Raw genomic sequence first — 20355 nt, forward strand, 5'->3', positions numbered from 1 at the left:
GGGATATTCCAGTTGGTACGTAGATACGTACCAAATTACATTGCAATTGATTTAGTATTTTTTGCGTGAAAATGTAAAAACATACATCCTTACAAACTTTCGCCATTATAACATTCTTAGGATGGTAGGATAATAGAATAGCATAAAGGTCGAATTAAATCTGTCCGTGTAAGTGGTTCAAAATCGAGTCGGCCTTAAGTAAAACATACATACAAACAGGTGAAGCTAATATGAGATCGTAAAAAACAACGAACCAATAATATACTGGTGGGATCCACCCCTCAAAACTTTAAGACGTTTTATTTTAAGTGTCATCGGTTTTAAAAATTTAAATAGGCTTCATTCATGATCCCTAAAAGGTTTTTAAATGTATTCAGATGATTTTAAACCGGATAAGCGTTACTTTAGACTACTAAGCCACGATGGCTCGCTGTTAGATCAAGTTTCCTGATACATTGTATACTTAACGGTTAGTAAGTACATTAAATTGATTTATGTCCCTTCATATCGTAAATTTATATTGTAACACCTTGTATATCATGTTTGTGCATATAAATAATTATGAGTTATGAATTCACTTACACCTAATTCGTATAATAATTTCTACAATTTGATCAATTTTTTTTATTTGGATATGTTTAGAACTAGAGAAATGGCTACATCTTTCTTCTATATCTAATATATAAAATTCTCGTGTCACAGTTTTCGTTGCCAAACTCCTCCGAAACGGCTTGACCGATTCCTCTGAAATTTGGTAAGCATATTGGGTAGGTCTGAGAATCGGCCAACATCTATTTTTTATCCCGATATTCCTACGGGATACGGACTTACGCGGGTGAAACCGCGGGGCGCAGCTAGTATTATATATATCCTCTCTCTACATTTGCAAGCCCCAAAATGAAATGAAATGAATGAATGACAAATTCTTTATTGTACACCATAAAAAATACCATTATAAGTGACAATAGTTAACTTAAAAGGTACAGAGGGCGGTCTTATCTCTATAAGCAATCTCTCCCAGACAAAATGTGTCTCGTATGAAATGTTTAATTATTAAATCTCAATATAATAAATCAGAACTAAGAGTGCCTGTTTCGTTGTATACCTCAACCGATTCTATAAAATTATACATACATAAGTGTTAGTTGGGCATTGGAATAAGCATTTTAGTGGTTTCACCCGCGTAAGTCCGTATCCCGTAGGAATATCGGAATAAACAGTTGCCTATATGTTATTCCAGTTGTCCAGATATTAGTAGGATATGATAGGATTATGTAACAAATTATTTCATATTACTTTTATTGCGAAAACGTTAAGTTGAAGCGAGTAAAACAATAGTTGAAAATCTTTACTAAGAAGGGTTATACATTTAAACAAAGATATAGGAGGTGGGCTAATTTAGATCTTAGTTATTACCCGTTTGTACAAAAAAATAACATTGTGATATTAATGTCTATTTATTTTATTATATACAGTGGAGACAGGTAAATGAAAACAATTCTAAACTACACAATGTTCGTACAATCATTCCGACCTTGAGTTTCGATGGAGCTTATCAAATATGCGAATGCGGGTTCATTGACATCGTCCGCATTATTTCAATGCTAATTATTCATCCTGGCTCACATCGCAATATATTTTGATGTAGCCACTACAATTTGAGTTTCGTGACCGGACTCATAAGTAATGAGGAATGAGAGTTGTGTTGCTACTACTGGTTTAGCTTATGAACCGACTTCAAAAAAGGAATAGGTAATCGATTTGACTGTATTTTTTTGTGTGTTGTTTGTGTTTAAAGACCGCAACATAACGTACTAGGAATGAACTGAAATTCCTCAACAATTACATGCCGATATTAATTGTCCATTTTTCTTGAATTATTAAGTCTTCTTAATAATCCTACTATCCTACTAGTCCTACTATTATTATAAATGCGAAAGTTTGTAAGATTGTGTGTGTGTTTGTTGCTCTTTCACGCAATAACTACTGAACCCATTGCAATGAAACTTGGTACGTAGATAGCTGGACAACTGGAATAACATATAGATAACTTTTTATCCCGATATTCCTACGGGATACGGACTTACGCGGGTGAAACCGCGGGGCGCAGCTAGGGTAATTATAAGAAAGCTTAGCTTAATGATCAATTTTATACATTGCAGACCCTACATAGGAATGAATGCTTAATATTAATGTGATAACCATTTTTTATACGGGCCTAAAATTTAAAAGCATCGTTAATGCTGTGGTGAAATAATCCTCTTGGCTGACATTTTTATTAGTTTAAAAGCTTCATAATAGTTACCTACGGCTAGCACAAGTATTTTTCCTAGCTATAACAAAATTACTTATCGCGTTGACAGTATTTTATTATTATTTACGGACAAAGTAACATTTTTATGTACTCACTAAGATTAATTTTACCGCACCCACTAAAAAGTTACTTAATTATAATATTCCTTTATAAATCGTATTATTTTATTAATATTTAACTAATTCAATGTTTTTACCTCCTTTTGACTCCGAAGGCAGAGCAATAACGAGCACACAGATTATATGTTGGAAACTATGCAGTAGTGTTATACACTTAATTATAAGTTCGAGGTTCGAACCGACGAGCTTGGAGTTTTAACCAGAGTGTGGATAACTGACGCCTATGAAACACCTCGAACAGGTCACCGGATCTCCTCAAATCGGTTTAACATCTCTTATCTATACTAATATTATAAATCTGAAGAGTTTGTTTGTTTGTTTGAACGCACTAATCTCAGGAACTATAGGTCCGATTTGAAAAATTCTTTGAGAGTAAGATAGACCATTTATTGAGGAAGACTATATATGTACCACGGGCGAAGCTGGGGTTGCCCTTAGTTTGTAATATAACCACGACAACACAAGTAAAGATATAACGTCTGTTATGTTTGCATTATCACATACCTTGTCGCGTTTGTAATTAAACACAAATATTGTTTATAAATTGCCTTATCAACGTGTAGGTGGGTTGGTGTGGTGCTGATAACGGTTATCACAATGTCGCGATAAGTGGCGCTTGCGATTTCTTTTTTTATTTTTATTTGCATTGTTCGCTGGAGCTATTACCAAGGCAACTTTTAGTGTTGTGTGCCTATGAGCTATGGCTAGGACTTCTCTTCCCGATACACCATTTAAATTTTGATGATTTTATAGGATTCATACGTATATACCAATTTATATATGGTTTTTTTTTAATAATTTAATTTTTAGGCTTTAAAGAATTTAAGATTGAATATGGAATCTGTACGAAAATATATTGTTTTAAATAAAATTATTTTATCAACAAAGTTAGTAAAACCTGCCTACCTAATATCTGCTGCTTTTCTCGCGGTCCCATTGTCATTATTGTATCTTTCACGTAAAGCATCAGTAATGAATCATCAATATCTGTTCACCCAGTCAGAGTTAACAAATAAACAAAAAAATACAGTTGAATTCAGAACCTTATCCCTGGTTCGAAGTCGGTCGCAGAAACGATCCGTTGCGACATGATAAAAAGCAAAAATAATACACTTTCGCATATATTATATATATATGAAACTGATGTTTATTAGCATAGCACATATTACAGTCACACTATATTCTAGAACATTGAATATGCTCTTTCCGTTGGATGTTAACCTAGAATCTAGGTCGTTACCCTAATGTGCTAAAGATGAATTGGCCTAAATATATAGAAGTGAATATATCTGGGTCGAAATATTTTAAACATGCTCTGAAGTTTGAACAATACTGTATGATACATATTTATAATAATATTGTTTATTATTTGTTTCAGGTAATAAATACTAATTCATGTAAATAAGATGTTTATGGTAAGATGCAATTTAATGTAATTTTCAATAGATAAATACGTGCGTCAATAACTAGACGGTATTAAACTACTATCTACTATAAATATACATTAGTTTATTACTACACATAGAATAATAAATATGTGCAACATTGTCATTTCTAGCCAGCACATAAATTTTATATTTATCGTGTTTTGTATATCTCTCTATCCGCATTCCGTGAGATTGTGTCGCTAATACTTGATTTAGTATAGTGTACTTTTTTATGTCATAGCGGGCAACTGAGCTGGTGGTTCGCCTGCTGGTTAACGATCACCACCGCCCATAAGCATTCGCAAAGGCTCAGACCTCTAAGAATGCGCTGCCTGCTTTTAAAGGATGAGAGTTAAGGAATGTATTGACGACTGGAAAGAACGAATGGACTGAGAAGAGCTAGGAGAAGGAAATAGGCCTTAGGCAATTTAATTATTAAGATTATGCGTCTTCCGTCATAATTTGATTATATTGTCTGGGTATTCGAAGTAATTTGCAGTTAATGTAGATATATTTTTCGATTGACTTATTTCTTGCTGATTAGTTGGGCTACAGGGGATTTTGTTTGTAGGTCTTTCCATGTGGTATTTCTACGCTGGAAACGTCTGTGTAAAGTTAAATCGCCTTCCATTAGAGTTCCTAATCAGTAATAATATATGATATACTAGCTGGAACTGGAACTGGCATAGTCGCAGGAAAGATAGGCCCGCGCCTATGGGAACTCCCGGCATTTTCCGTTTCCGTGGGATTTCCAGGCTAAAAACTATTTTTGTCTGTCTCCTGGTTCTAAGCTACCTCTGCACAAATCTGTTCATCCGTTCTTGAGTAATAAATAGTTTAACTATCACCGCTTTATTTTGTATATATATAGATGGTAGACACCACAAACAGGCCAGTAGGTAATACTTATTAAGGGTTATATAGTGTATACATCAAAGCTTTCGACATTCAAATTATCTCGCATCCTTTCCATTTTAACTTTAAAAGACGACGCAAAGTGGTCAGATAAAAAGACGTTTGACTTAAGTCGTTTGAACGTTACATAAAATAGGGGTAATAAAGCAATGAAGAGCTATTAAATGCATCGTCACCGACTGATCTAGTAGCCTCGACAGACAGTTGGAATTACATACAAGTATTTATGAAATACACTATTTGTAAGGTGGTGTAAGGGAGCGTTACATTTATTTACAATTAATCGTATATCTGTATACTTTAAAAAATTTCTATTTGTGTACGCTATAAAAAAACGTAAGTTTCGACTATTTTAAAAAATCAAACAAAGCTTGATTAATAACTAGGCTATAATAATGTCACATCACTAACTTTAAATGCAACTTTTACTCGAAGTTCCTGTTATAAATAAAAATCGGGCAATTACAAAGCCCAAACATTTTTTTCTCCGAATAACACTCAACTGTTACCAGACCAATTGGGCCAACGACCCAGTTTCGAGCACTAAACCTCATTTAATGACAAAAGTGTAGCTTATCGTGAAAAGGGACGAGTCTCGCAACAATAAACCGTCTGGCACCCTTAACCTTACAGTCAAGGCCGGTGGGAAGCCTTCCCCGGCCCGACAGACTAGCGCATCGGCGCCAGACTACATCTCGTGTTACTAATAGACATGCTTACGTATTGGCTTAGAACAATTTGATGTACTAACACGTGAGTGGGACGAAGCGTAGTTTACGGATTTGTTTAGATACTTGATCAAACGTATTTGTGTGAGTTTCAAGCAGAATGAAATAGTTGTGTCGACTAAATCAAGCTTGGTCATCCACCTGTCAAAATAGGTTTAGATATTTCTAAGATTTTAATGATTATAGTGAAATCAATAAATAATTAAATAAATAAATATAGATTAAAAAACTCAAAAATACGCTTTAATTATCGAATAACTAAATTGTCTTACTTCCATAAAAATTATTTAATCCTGGAGATCCTAATCAGGTTAATAAGGTAAACTCATGAATATATTGCATAATGGACAATGTACAACATTCAAAATCATTATCTAATTCTAGTGTTGACTTCAAAAATTTACACAACAATAGGTACGCAGCAAATAAACAAGTCTGCTGTTTCCTCCTTAACATTGGTAATATTAATGGAACAAACCATGACTTCGAACGCCCTTGTCCCACTAACGGTTACGCTACGTGACTACACACACGACGCTACACTTTCCCATGAATTCTTTCTAGAACTTACCCGAATTTCGTTCATTACGACGTAGAACATTTCATGTATTGTTCTTTTTTTGAATGGTTTTCCTATTATTTCATACGGGTATAATGTTTTTTTTTTTAACACGAATAAGGATGAATGGAGGGTTAGTTTTGGTTTTATGAGTATGTTTAGCACGAAACTAAATTTACACCTTAACGTTTTACACATATTATAATATTTTTGCAGAAAAGCGTACGATTGATGATAAGACTCTTGTAATATAAACGAGTCGTATAATCGAGTTTACATTCGTCGAATGAAAACAGGATCGTTTTCGATGTATCTCGTACAAACATTACATAACCACTCGTTGATAATTATCGTTCTATAATTTGAGAATGCTCCAATTAAAGCATATTCAAAGAACGGGTTTTATTTACGTTTGACGTTTTACATTTGACCTTGAACTACATACAATGTTATTGTTATCAGCTGGTTCATTATCTTCGCGGTTCTCTTGATTAACTATTGCATTGCGATGTTTTTATTTGTATTTCTCTTTTTAGAGCTGATTATGAAATCATATACATATAAGTAATTGAATAAATTAAAAAAAAAACGTGTTTTGTGTGTTTTTTACAAGGGGTTATCAATGCACACTTACTTATTTGTACTTTTTATCACGAATTGATAGCAATGTTTTTATGAGTTGTTCAATGGGGAACTTTTCAACCTTGCAGATGAAAACATGGTGCTATTTTTTGGCCTTTTGTATATTAAACATTATTCTATTTATTTTATACAATAATATTAAGTAATGTATGCGCGTCAATCACGTAAAAACCACTGGGAAGATTTTGATAAAAGTTTTATTTTTGGGCATAAATTAGAAGATGGCTAAAATTGGCTTTCACCTTTATCCCTCTGTACGCACCGTTTCTGTGAAAAAGGGATATAAAGTGTTTGCTTCACAATTAAAAGAGATAATAAGCATTTATAAAAACAATTAAGTTTGACAGGTAAATTGTTAAAAATTAGTTAAAGTTTTTAAAATTTTTATTGGGATGTATTTACAATAAATTTTATTAACTAGCGGGTAGGTATAATGAATTTATTTAAATGCGAGCTCTATAAAATTGGTTGTCCTTTGAATGTATCGTGACATTGTGGTGATAAAGTTTTCTGTCGCCATAGCGATTAGCGATGGTTTACATCGATACACCAATGGTTTTAATGTCATTTGACTTTTATATCTTTTTATTTATCAAACCATTATACTATCCTATTTAAATATTTATTTGTTTCACATAAAATCTGTCTTAGCGGGAAAATATTTATAACTTGTGAGTAATTCATGGAATGTGGCTTGACAAAAGTAGAAAGTCCTTAATTAGAACGACGATTTCATACAAATTGCCTGTTTATTTCAAATATTTTTAAATGGAAAGCAAAACACCGGTAACTATGTGTCTTACAAACTTGGCCAACATCCGCATACCTACTCGGCAAGTGAATGGAATATTTGCTTTAGACTGCTATACATACGACAATGCAAAAGAAGCCGCACAAGAACACGAAATTGCTTTAAACGCCTTACATCCTCTTATTGTGTCCAGCGGAAATCGAATCGCTTCTCGATACATGTTATAAACTTTGAATAGCGCCCTTTTTTGCCGGTGCGAACCAGCGGCGAGGTGTACAAGTACGCACGCGCCTGCTTACGTTGCACAATTTACGACGAGTCAACCTCTCTAGACCGTAGATACGAAGCGTTCAGACGCCGGCGGCTCCCCTCGCGAGTGTCCCCTCACCCCGCCCCTCGCGCTTCCAACGCGCGACTTCCAGTTGCCCCGCAGCTGCCGCGCGCGATCGTCGCATATCCCATGCGACACCGCATTCCTCCTAATATAATATGGATATACCCCAAATACGCTCTCTTATCAACATTCAGTTTACATATCTGTGGTTTTGTGAAGTCTCCGACAAATATAAATGGATTATATTGTAAAGTGACGCCAAATAAGTTAACATTTGTAAGGTCCGCAATGGAATTTTATACTATGGCGAATGCTGCGCGCCGACGTGTTCGACACATGGTTACAAAATAATACGGTGCTGGCGGATATAATGCTTCAAATTGTAGTGTCATATATTACGGTTGCACTAAAGAACGTTGTTTTATGTTACTATGCGGTGATTGAGCAGAATTTATCACTATTGAACCGAATATGTCCGCTCACGGCATGGTGTACTCGTGGCGTCTACATTGCATTATGGCGCGTTTATTCAATAAAACGACTCTATCCCATCAATTAGTCTATTAATACTTTGATCGATTGGTCAATCAATTTAGAAAAAATATTTTAGTAACGCATAGCTTTATAATATTTATATCAATACACATGATGAATAATTATAATAGGCGCGCCGTTAAATATGCTGATAACATTCCTCAATAATTATACCGTTTTGCAAGATCTCAAAATATTCGATGTTATTACTTTATACTGTGCGTTACGTACGGGGTCACTAGTAAGTGTTACTAAACATTGGCCCATAATTTGGACGTGAATTAGTCAATGCATCGCGGATTTTTTCTATCCAGTCTAAAAAACAATTACCTACTTTTGTTTTGTAGCCTAACGTTTACACATTCCAAAGTTTATTACTTTCAGTTGGAATTTCGTTTCATTCACTTGTTAGATAAGGTGACAAGTTGCTATACACGTGCATACTAGCAATAGAACTTGACTTGACTATGAAAGTGTCGCGCTGCAACGTGGCTGACATCGCCTATAGTACTATAGGGCTTGTAGGCGTGGCCTTACACATTCTCGTTTCTGGCTTCCTGGTACTTATTGGTACGGGCGAGTGGGTGAAATCTGGTCTGTTACTGACAATTGCAACGATTTAACACAATACGTCCGCTTTGAATATTTGAATTGCGATATAAAGAAGCAAAACAAACGTATCGAATATAAACATTCAACACAATGTTTTAAAATACAATAAATGACAATGATGTATTCAAAAATAATTTGATGCATCTTCTACATGATAAGTCTCCCGTTAAAAAATGTACACAATGCATATTTAAATCTTATAGGAAAAAGTTCTATCCCATTACAAACTAACCTAATTATAATATGGTAATATGTCCAGCGATTGTATGTAATTAAAACACATCACAACGTACAGCGTGGTGGAACTACTATAACTACATACATATTATGCTATATATCAATACAGTCTAGACATTCACATTTGCAGGACATCATATCGTATTCGTGAGAGGTTATGCAACTGGAAAACGCCACGTGGCCGTAAGAACCATTTGCGCATGTCCAGTAAACAGATCTATTGCGGATTTTCGGCGTTTCAGCACTTTTAGTAACAGCTTATATTAAACTCGTTACGTACAGCAGAAGTATTGGATAAATGTTTTTGCGTACCCATGTTTTTAAGTAGTACTATCAGTTTTTTGATATATATTTGAGATACTGTTCTTTTCCATATAATGTTTATTGAAAGTTTGAGAAAACACACATTAAGTATTCTTATAGGACAATAAGAGGCTGATTGTACACCCAACTAATATACAATATACTGTAGTATTTGGTCAAGCCACGTGGCTGCAGAACCTAATGCGCAGGTTCGAAAGTCACAGCTGAGTTCCTAGAAAATCGTTACCGATTCCCTGTATGGTCACGTGGTTTGATAGACGAGACTAAGAATTAAAAGTAACTCTAAGCGTAAAACCATTTACACCCGAAGACTCCCGAAGAAATTAAGAGAGACCAACAATTATTTTATGCATAAATATTAACATATCTATCGTTATCTTGTTTTGATTAGATAATCATTTCAACACGTAACTTTTATTTACGAAGTCAGTGTTCCAGTTCAGTGATAAACAAACACACACTTTTAAGTACCTTGTAAGGAACTGGGTCAGCATAAAGCCAAATATTTTTATCGCGTAACAATATCACCTCGGTCATTTGTTTGATAAAGTTCATTACATTTATATCAAGCCACAATAAATACGTTTTATTTTCACATATTTCAGCTTAAAATTTCTGTACTTATGCACCCAATAATCCTATTAATATTATAAATGCGAAAGTTTGTAAGTATGGATGTATGGATGTTTGTTACTCTTTCACGTAAAAACTACTGAACCAATTGCAATGAAATTTGGTACGTAGACAGCTGGATAACTGGAATAACATATAGGCAACTTTTTATTCCGATATTCCTACGGGATACGGACTTACGCGGGTGAAACCGCGGGGCACAGCTAGTTACTTATAGTTCCTAATAAACTACAAGCAATTGGGTAAAAAAATATTACTTCGGTGACCAACTTTCACTTAAAAAGGTTTCCTTGGAGTAGTATTCTAGTATTGAAACCTGCAATAATAATTACGCCTTATGCGTTAAAGGAGCGGAAATGAAAATAATAATTGTTATATCCTTACATAGCTGGTACAATCTTATCTACATAAACCTTATGCTTTGATTCAGGAAATATCTGAAATACCAATAACTTGTGTACATATCCGTTATATTAAATGTCGTTGTGTTAATTATACAATTTACATTTAACCGCATTGAGGTACTGTAATCACTTACTTTTCGGTCTTAAACATGCGTGCAGTTGGGCGAATGTGGCCTCGTTTGATTATATCCAGATGACCTTGTTATCAGAGAATGTGTCCGTACCAAATGTGTTCAAAGAGTGTTTGTTTTATTGGCTTTAGTGATATTTATTTGTGAAATTAACCTACTATTTACGGTAATTAATTCTGAAATTCTTACTATATTTGTACTTTAATATGTTACAAGATAATCATGCGAGTAGCGATCTAAAAATATCAAAGCATGTTATATCGTTTGTGTATAGTTTATAGCTATGACATTATAGTCATTTTCTTTTCTATTTCTCTGTAAAATGTTTCACTTTTTATTGAGGAAGTGTATATAGACCGATATAATCAAGTTAATTCATTTAATCTGGATTTAAAGGATGTACTAAAGTATTAGATGCCTAGAGCCTGATGCGCTTAAAAATCTACTTTACCTGTACTTAATCCTGCTGTGTTGTGGCTGAACAGTAGTAGTATGGAATGTATTATTATTAATTTTCTTCGCGAGTAACATATTTTCTCGATAACCAATGAAAACTCCAAGAAATGAATGAATGAATGTATACTCATCATATAATTCTTTGTCCTCTTAATATCTTCACACTTTGTGTCCGACTCAAATTTTCGTCGTACATTAATGGCCGAGTTGTTATTTATAGTTCTTTGTGGTGTTGCATATGTTACCTACAAATTATTATTTACAACTTTGTACGCCAGTGAAGGTCATGGTCGGAACGCGACGCTTGTACGATGTACGATGCATCGCTCATACTCGTTTTGTATACGAGTACAACGCATCGTGTTGTCTCCCCATTGGCCAGTTTATACCGTGCCTGCTGTCTTTAAGTATCTATTCATATATATGTATGCTCCATCTTCATGGGTTTTGCAACGTGCATTCATTTAAAAGCAACCGATAAGTTCTTTTCAGATTTTAGAGTATAACAATCGTTTTGTTTTTCAACTTTGGAAACAAGCAAGTGTTCCAGCATATTTAAATAGGTTTCTCAACTTATGAATACTCAGTCTGTCAAAGTCCAGCCTTAATTATATAATGCGGTATATATATCGTGATGCTTATATTAAAAACTTGTTTATTTACCTATGTTGTCATCGTTTGTCCATCGTTGACCTTTGAAGACATTTATGTAAAACCGCTACGCAAATCAGTTTGGTAAATAAGACAACAAAGGACACTAGAAGTAAATTTCATTGGCAAGGTCGTTTCGTATTCATTTGACTGAGAAAACAACCTTGCTCTACTAATCTCATAAACTTGATTACTCTTAAGCATGTTTTTTCGTTCAACCAACAAGTGTTCACATGTTTGACAATATGATTTGTTCTAAATAAACTGAAACACTGATATCAAAGGATTCAATTAAATACAAAAATGTTCAAACCGCGTGCTGCACTTGGCCTTTGTTGTGCTATCTATACACATTTTGATATCGCGAATGTTATTTTCGTATTTAATACTTGAATAAGGTTGTGATTAAAATATTTCGGAACGAAATGCACGTATTTACGTGATGTTCATCGCGATGATATCACGAAGCCTTGGTGCTGGAGGTGAATTAAGTCTCAGGGAAGTAATAAAAATGTTTTGCGAACTCTTTATGACCTAGATATTATAAAATGATTAGGTCTGTGCTCGTACATTGTCATCATCTAGCTTATCTGTTCAAGATTTAAATGAAATTGAATATGTATAAGTCTGTCTCGCTTCGATTACATGCCACATTTCAAATTGATGAATGAGACATCAAATACGTGTACAAATGTAACACTATATTCCAGTTGCAATTTTAGACTCTTGTATTAGGTGTCGGTCTATTTGAAACGCGACGTCAAACTAAAATGCAGTCACGGTACATTCTCGTGTTTCAGAAATACAAACCGCGCCAGGAGTAACGGCAAAAATGTCGAATCGGAACTGCGAAAAAATCCGCTATTGCAAAAGTGCTAAGCTCTAATATCCCGCGCATGTATAGTGGATCAGTGGAATGTCGGTTAGATGCGTAACCTGAGAATGGTGAATGAGAGGCAACTGAATAATGCCTGCGGTCCAGCTATTGGAGACGTGGTTTTATATGTTACTATTGATCTTATTGTTGGCTGAATCCTGTGTAAACAGGACGTGTTGACGAATTAATTAGTTTATATTGTGTACAACTATATCTTCAGTATCGTTGTGTTACCTTTCGTTATCGTTGTGTGTCCTTTCATTTCTCACCGTGAGTAATTGCTATGTTTTTGTTCTTAGTTTTACACAAAATTTATGATTGTACATTATACATTTTCTAGATCTTTAAAATCAATTACTCTCACCGTGCCTTATCATAAAAAGCAGTTTTACTTGATTTCTCTAAGTTATCCATCTGTTATTTTGAAAATTATGGGATAATCACCACACTCATCGCTACAAATTATACTTTTCAACGATGCAAAACTGAAATTTTCTAATTGTTTTCCACATGAAAAATTTTTATTCCGTCGATGTACGAGGGCGATAGGCGCCGTTGGCCGCATTCCTCGACGCCGGCACGCAGTTAAATTGGAGCGGGCATCCGCCAAGTGTGCGAGATTCGTACACTTTGCATCCTTTTATAGCGATAATAATTGAAAAAAGAACAATATTTTCATCTAATCCATTCGTATCACCTGTGTTTACTTCGTAATCCATTGCTACATGTTAAAAGATTTTCAAATTTGGAATGTGATACGTGTGTTTTGAATTAGGAACATAATTTTGTTTACTGACGTTTTGCAACTAATGAGATTAAAAAATGTAGGATAGGAGGGAAGTAAATCGATTTATCCTTAATTTAGGTTCTTACTGTAGTAAAATAATGTAAATACGGCCAACGATATATTATCTCTATAGCCTAGACAGGCATATAACAAGTCACGAGAAAACATCTCAAAATAGCTGGCAATTTTTTATTTTTAACGTATACGAATCGAAATTACGTTAGCTGTTTGTGAATTAACAACAATCACACCTAAATTCAGTTACATTTATAATATAAGCGAATTATTAAGTTTTTACCTGACCGTGACAATGTATATGTGTAATATGACAATGATTTATAAAAATTCATTCTGCATTGATTCGCTAATGGGTCGGATTAGGTAACAAATGCAGCGAGAAAGATTAATTAAATAGAAGCTATTGTGAGCTTGATATATACTGCGTATATTTAGCAGTGTTAATATAGTTTTAAGGAAATATAAATATTCACAATTAGCACTTCTCGGTTAATTGGAATTGCTTATGGAAACGAGAAAAAAGCGTGACGTCAAATAAAACCTTGTATAGTGTCAAATTTAAAAAAAACCTTTATGTTATTGGAGCTTAGGAAGGTGTCTATTGGATGCGATTTTTCAATATCGCTTATGAATATTTTAAACGTGGCTTTTGTATAGTTTACGCTGATATCTTTCGTATTTTAACGTTATAATCAAAATTAAAATTGATAAATTTTAAGGGTAACATGGTGGTTGATAAGTAGTACCTTTTTGTTTCTCAAAAATTAATAGAATAATTTACATCCGTCCGATGTTTACGTTCTAAACGTAAATGAAACTACGCGGAATCAAAGTTCATCCACTTATAATGTAGATTCAATTATTTCGTTTAGCGCGAGGCCACTTGTACGCACCGCGTTGATAGAATGTCTGTTTATTAAAACATTATATGGTAATAACCATTGTTTCGTTGGCCTATAAACAATAGCTTTATTATTGGGTTTCGGATTTGGATACAGAACTATCCGTACGTCAATTGAATTGTAATAATTATGGATTTTTACACAATATTGAGGTATTCTGATGTGTACTCTCATCCAATGGTGTACTGGACACTGGGTTTCAGGAAGCTCATCAAGAAATTTTGAAGTGTTTATATGTTGCTCGCTTTCCGCCTGCGTTTTCTCTCGCGCAGTTGAAGGAAATTCCCATGGGAATTATTTGTTACACCGCGATAAAACATAGGCTGTGTTAATCTCTAGCCTCATGACTATTTCCAGACACAAAAATAGTGCTATAAAATGGCTCCCTTACGCCGTAAAAGAGAGACAAACAAATTGATAAACAAAAAGCATGTCTTTATAATCATAAGGAAGGACTAGTTAGGAAAAAAAAGGTCTAAAAGATTTACATTTAAGCCCTTATTTCTTTGTGGCGGGCGTTTTTAAACATCAAACAACTTTTCTTAGTTTGCCTTCAAATAGTTAAATGTACTTAAGATAATTTCTTATAAGAATATTATTTACAGTACGCAAGTATTAAGTAGGTTTAATGGTATAAATAAATTATGCAAGTCGTTGCACTTATGATAATTTTATTGCTCATATACATTTAAAAGGGCAATTAGCTGCAAATGGTACTTTTATAACGAATGTTTAATGTACCGACCAGGACACATAAAAACGAAACAACGAAGCAAATGAAATCGAACGCAACAAACGTGGCCATTTGAAAGTTTCTTCTATAGGAAATAGTTGATAAATCTAATAAGTCTCGAGCTAATAATTATCCAGTAGTTGTTAACGAATGCCCCGACTCAACACCAGTAGCACTGTAACGCGAGCAGAGAGATCCTATTTCCCCGAGCCGACTGGTTTCCGCACATTTATTTATGCCCGTAATGACACATTTTTGACTTTAACACCTTCAAATAAGGACCAATTTGTAACTGACTCACGGTACTAACCTATACCAATACAATCAGAGGACACGGTTGATAGCACGTTATGTAAGGATGAGGAAGGTCGAAAAGGTTGCCTATTATACGATTAAGAGAATGTATCTCTTGATCTGATGATGATAGGCAATCATGAAGGTTAAGTAGATGTATACGTAGCATTAGATTTACGTACTTACGAGGATTAATAAAGAATTAGACGTTCGTGAAATGGGTATTAATGTTTGGCAACGATCTGGATGTGGAAGGGACGGGTTGATGCGGGAATAACGAGGTCACAACCAAATGTGATATTGAATGTGTGATGAGTCACCGTTTTAAAGTTTGTTTACTATAAATTGGTCACTTTATCTGTAATCTTATTATTTTAATTTGTTTCGTTTTTTTTTTTTGTATAATTGACATTTCAATCAATTTCTCCATTCTATATAATCTCTTCGCTTCTGTATATACTCATATATAAAATTGTCACAATGTTAGTAACCATACTCCTTCGAAATAAATGGCTGGACTGAGAATTGGCCATCATATATTTTTCATACCCCTAAATGATAAGAGTACGGCAGAACGGCGTTTGCCAGGTCAGCTAGTATTCTATAAAATGAATTACAAGTTTGTTGGAGAAATTACACTTAGTTTTTTTTTTTGTAGGTAATATTAAAAAAAATATTTAAATTTTAATAATTTGTCACTTTTTCGGATTCTGAAAAATGCATCTGCTGCGTAGGCCTCACCCAGTTTAACTAATAACAATACCTTTTTTGTTCGTTTATTATATATTATTTATACTTGGAAAATATATTTAAATAAATATATACTCGTATATCTAGGTCTAATCCAGAATCATTGCAATTGATCTGATTCAACCGCGTTTTACAACTAAATTACGCATGCCCCGGTCATTGTCCGATGTTGAAGGAACAAGTGTATTAGAGATAACGTAGGTATTGTTTACAATAGATGGATAAACAATATACAATGAACATTATTACTGCATGTCGAAAGGGCGATCGACATGCAACGCTCGCGTGATGAGGCGGGACTTACGTAAGGCTTTGGGAGAAACGTGGATGTAGCGTATATGTACCATTTACAGCAGTGTTATAACGAATTGTGTATAAAACTACAAGTTTGTACGATTAGATTGTGTTTAGCCATTGTAGCAATGCTATTCGCTAAGGAAGTGAATGGTGATGGGAAAGATGCAATCCATGTTTATTTATGCAAAGAGTGACTGATGTTCATGACGCTATGCAGCTAACAGTCATCTCATTGAAGTAACGTTAACAATAGGCTATAAATTTATACTATTTTATAATATTCAATCGCGTATGTTGATATTGCAGTCGGAATATGAAATGGTATATGAAGAACCTAAAGTGCATTGTAACTCGCATTATCATATTCTATAGAAAAATCAACAAGTGAAACCTGTTTTTATGAGAATACTAAGCGACTGTTTCATTTGCTTTTGTTTATAATATAAATACCTTGAATATTCATAGAAAATTATCAATTATTAAACAGGTTTGAATACATAATTGATTCTTATGAAAACGTAAACTGAAATCCTTGCAAGCCAGCATCGTATTATAAACGCCAAACGTTGAAAAACATCTATTGTATTTATGACAACCATGGAATTAATAGTTTGACATATTTTTTTCCTACAACAGATAAGTGATGGAATTTGTGCGACAGCGTAGTGATAAAAAAACACCGTGGATGTGAACTCTATTGTGATCATATTATACACGCGTAGATTATATTATTTATTACATATTAACCTTTTATATTTATTGCAACGATGCATCGTTATAGAACTCTAAGATCGTTCGACGTGCTTCCTCTATTGATAGGCTAGTGTTTAGTGCGAAGTGTGACTGTTATTGTTAGAGCATGCTGATCAATACGTTTCTGGACACGGAAGATTTCGTGCACCTGTACTATCCAGAGGATGAACCGCCGGCAGCGCAGGGCTGTGGCGCGGGCGCTCGAATGGCGTCCAAATACCCGCCACGTCCGCCTTCGCCGGAGTACAAAGAGGTACTGCTGTGAACTGTGTACACGTTCGAAGTTGAAATGTGTTCTATATTTAAAAGTGTCTTTCTGCAATCTATGTTCGACTACGAAGGTAGACTATAATTTTGATTTATCTAGATTAAGGTTAAAAGTTCAATTTAAAATGCTAATGTCACGATGAAAAATATTTTGTATGTAAAATTCATGCACATTCACAGGTTCAAATTAAACTTCGAAAAAAGCAATTTTTTATTTGTTCCAAGGTAATTCAAATAGACACGTGTGATAATTGTTTCTTGCTTTGCAAACGATATCGTGTTCACATTCACCTTGGTGAGTGCCCCAAACATGACCCCACTGTATCGTGGAGCTATGTCCTTGCCATCACTAGGAAACCTTCATCATCTCCTAATTACATTCAGTTAGTACCTATAGTAATTGGTTTTTAATTTGTCCATGTCTAATAAGCCCAGCATTCAAGTTCCGATAAATTAACGCTATTAATGGATTATAAAATCGTTTTGGTTAGAGAAACATCATAGGAAAACGACGAAGCTTGAGGTTCTATTGAAGAAATAAATTTATATTCTGCTTCACGGAAGACTATTGTTTCGTGAATGAAAGTATTCTTTTAATACTTTATTGTTTTTCCAATTGTTGCAATAAAACGTGGCAGGCACAAAATAATCAGTGAAAATAAAATTATATTAAAAGAAGAAAATACTTTGAAAATACTGTTTTGTAAATATTTGTACGATTTTAAAATACCCCTTTTTAGTAGGTGCTTAGGTTAATGACATTTCATAAGCTCTCTATATTACTTTCAATATTATATGGGTAAATTTTACAGTCACTAAATGTGCAAATAGTCATGTATACACGTGTATAAAGCACGAGCTAATTTTAAATGTCCAGTGCTAGCATTAATCTCGTACAAGCCCCGTACTTTGCTGCCTGGTATAGCAAGAGCATTGCGAATACAATTTTACGCAATTAATTGTAAATTACGAACGACCTCGATTCAGCCGGGTTTCGTGATCGCGGAATGTTCGTCAAATCGAAAGCTATTGTAGTAACTATTGTAAAAACGCTATAGTATTGTATTTAACGAGGTTCTAGTCGTGTCACTGTGCCCGCATGGATGTGGCATTTCATTGTGATTTATGAATTTGGGTTAACTCTGGGAATGTTATGTCAGCGATATGAATTGGTTATTTATAGACCGTGATTGTTTTATATCTTGTACTCTAACCATATGATACATAATGTGTTAAATAGATTTTGTTTTATTATTAGGTAGTAGAGCGGAATTTAATATTTGAGAATATAATTCTCAACTCATGTTGGTTTAAAGGTCGTTTGGGTAATGTTTTTGTCATTAGAAGACAGCGATTTGGAAGGTTAGGTATATACTCGAATGCAGCAAGATTTCGCTACTTTTTACTCTGCCCAATATATGTTTAAAATAAAATGTTTAGCAAAGAGTAAAATCGCATACAATTAAAGATAACACAACAGGTCCCAGGTATAACGATAAAATTAATTTAAATAATATTTTAAGTCTGATCTTGTGACCAATATCGTTTTACTTAATGTGATGAAAATACAAGTTTGGATTTTTTTTCCATTTTATGTCTTATTATTTTGTATAGCTTAATCATGTGGCTTCGCTTGCTTGGTTAAATAGTCTATGTGATAAGCACATGGAGGTGGGGGAGTTTTAACACTTTATTTCTATGGTGAAGCCAAATTCTCCACAAAAATTTGGCTTTCTTGCGTTTTTCCTTATTCTTCCACTATTTTTATATAGACCTAATAAGAGTGGATATGTTTCATTGACAGCTAAGGGTGCCAAAATCCTTTAAAAACAATTTAATGATAATGCTAATTAATGTGATAAAAACAATACTATAATTGCTCGTGTAATGATGTAAATCTAAAATTGCATAAAAATCTAACATAGTTTTATTCATTACTTTTTAAATATCAATTCTTTTCAATTCGCTTCTAAATTTCTCATATTTTTTCTTAAAATATGTATATATTTTTTTTGTTGAAATATATGTAGGTAACACGAATAAAATGAAAATATGCATACATAATAACATATTTATGAATACGCATTGCTTATTACAAAAATATAATGCTAAAAAAAACTTATCTGGCCTTCCAATATTGATTGATGTATTCACAGAGGAAATCTTATAAATTCATCGAACCAATTGAACTGTAAAACGTTTAGATTATTATTGAACAAAGAACGGAAAACGCAAATAACGAAGACGCGATCGTCTGGTGCAGACCCTGCAAATGCAATAATTTGTTTTATTGACGATGACATCCTTTGTCTCAGTTTACATTAAAATGAATGTTAATTTTGTCGTGCCGTCTCATCGTGTGATTGATTCAATTGCCCCAATTTTGAAAATGCACAAATCGAAATTTAGTTGGTAGAATTTTAAACGAATACATGATTAAATAGTCCCCACTAGCGTAATTCATGATTCAGACATAAAGCCGTTCGTCTTCACTAGATCTCCGCTTAGTCAGCTAAAAACTAAAACTTCACTGTCCAGTACTCCCACACAACTGCGTACAGTTATCTTGCAATATCACGCTAATACAACATAACTGGCATCGCTACATTACCTTATTTATATAAAGTGGTAGAGATCACAATTATTCAAGCTGAAAAGAAAACTCCGTTGATTTAAAGAACAAAAGACAATTAATTGCGCCGACATAATCTTCCAAGTAATTTTATGGGTCAATGACGCGCAAGGTGAAGACGAAGAAACCAACTTTCCCTATCTTTTGTCTTATTCGCTAGCGATCTTGTCAACATTGTACGCAATTTATGTCTCTGTGAACAATTGGCTAACGTCAAGTATTTATTTATTTATTCTTTATTGCACACTTTCACACTTACAAAATATAAAAAAAA

The 20355-nt window shown here is 34.0% G+C and overlaps 1 protein-coding gene across 1 annotated transcript in view; it reads left to right on the forward strand.

Moving 5' to 3' along the window:
• Positions 1 to 7861: 7861 nt before the first annotated feature.
• The window catches only part of LOC119836158 (myotubularin-related protein 3), a 40335-nt gene continuing 27841 nt past the window's right edge, over positions 7862 to 20355 (forward strand). Inside the window, exons 1-2 of the mRNA XM_038361412.1 lie at positions 7862 to 8065; positions 17066 to 17435. Coding sequence (XP_038217340.1) covers positions 17289 to 17435 — 147 coding nt within the window. The 5' untranslated portion in view covers positions 7862 to 8065; positions 17066 to 17288. The remainder of the gene's footprint in view (positions 8066 to 17065; positions 17436 to 20355) is intronic.

The sequence above is a fragment of the Zerene cesonia genome, chromosome 23 (genome assembly GCF_012273895.1).
Source record: "Zerene cesonia ecotype Mississippi chromosome 23, Zerene_cesonia_1.1, whole genome shotgun sequence".
NCBI classification, from domain to species: Eukaryota; Metazoa; Arthropoda; class Insecta; order Lepidoptera; family Pieridae; genus Zerene; species Zerene cesonia.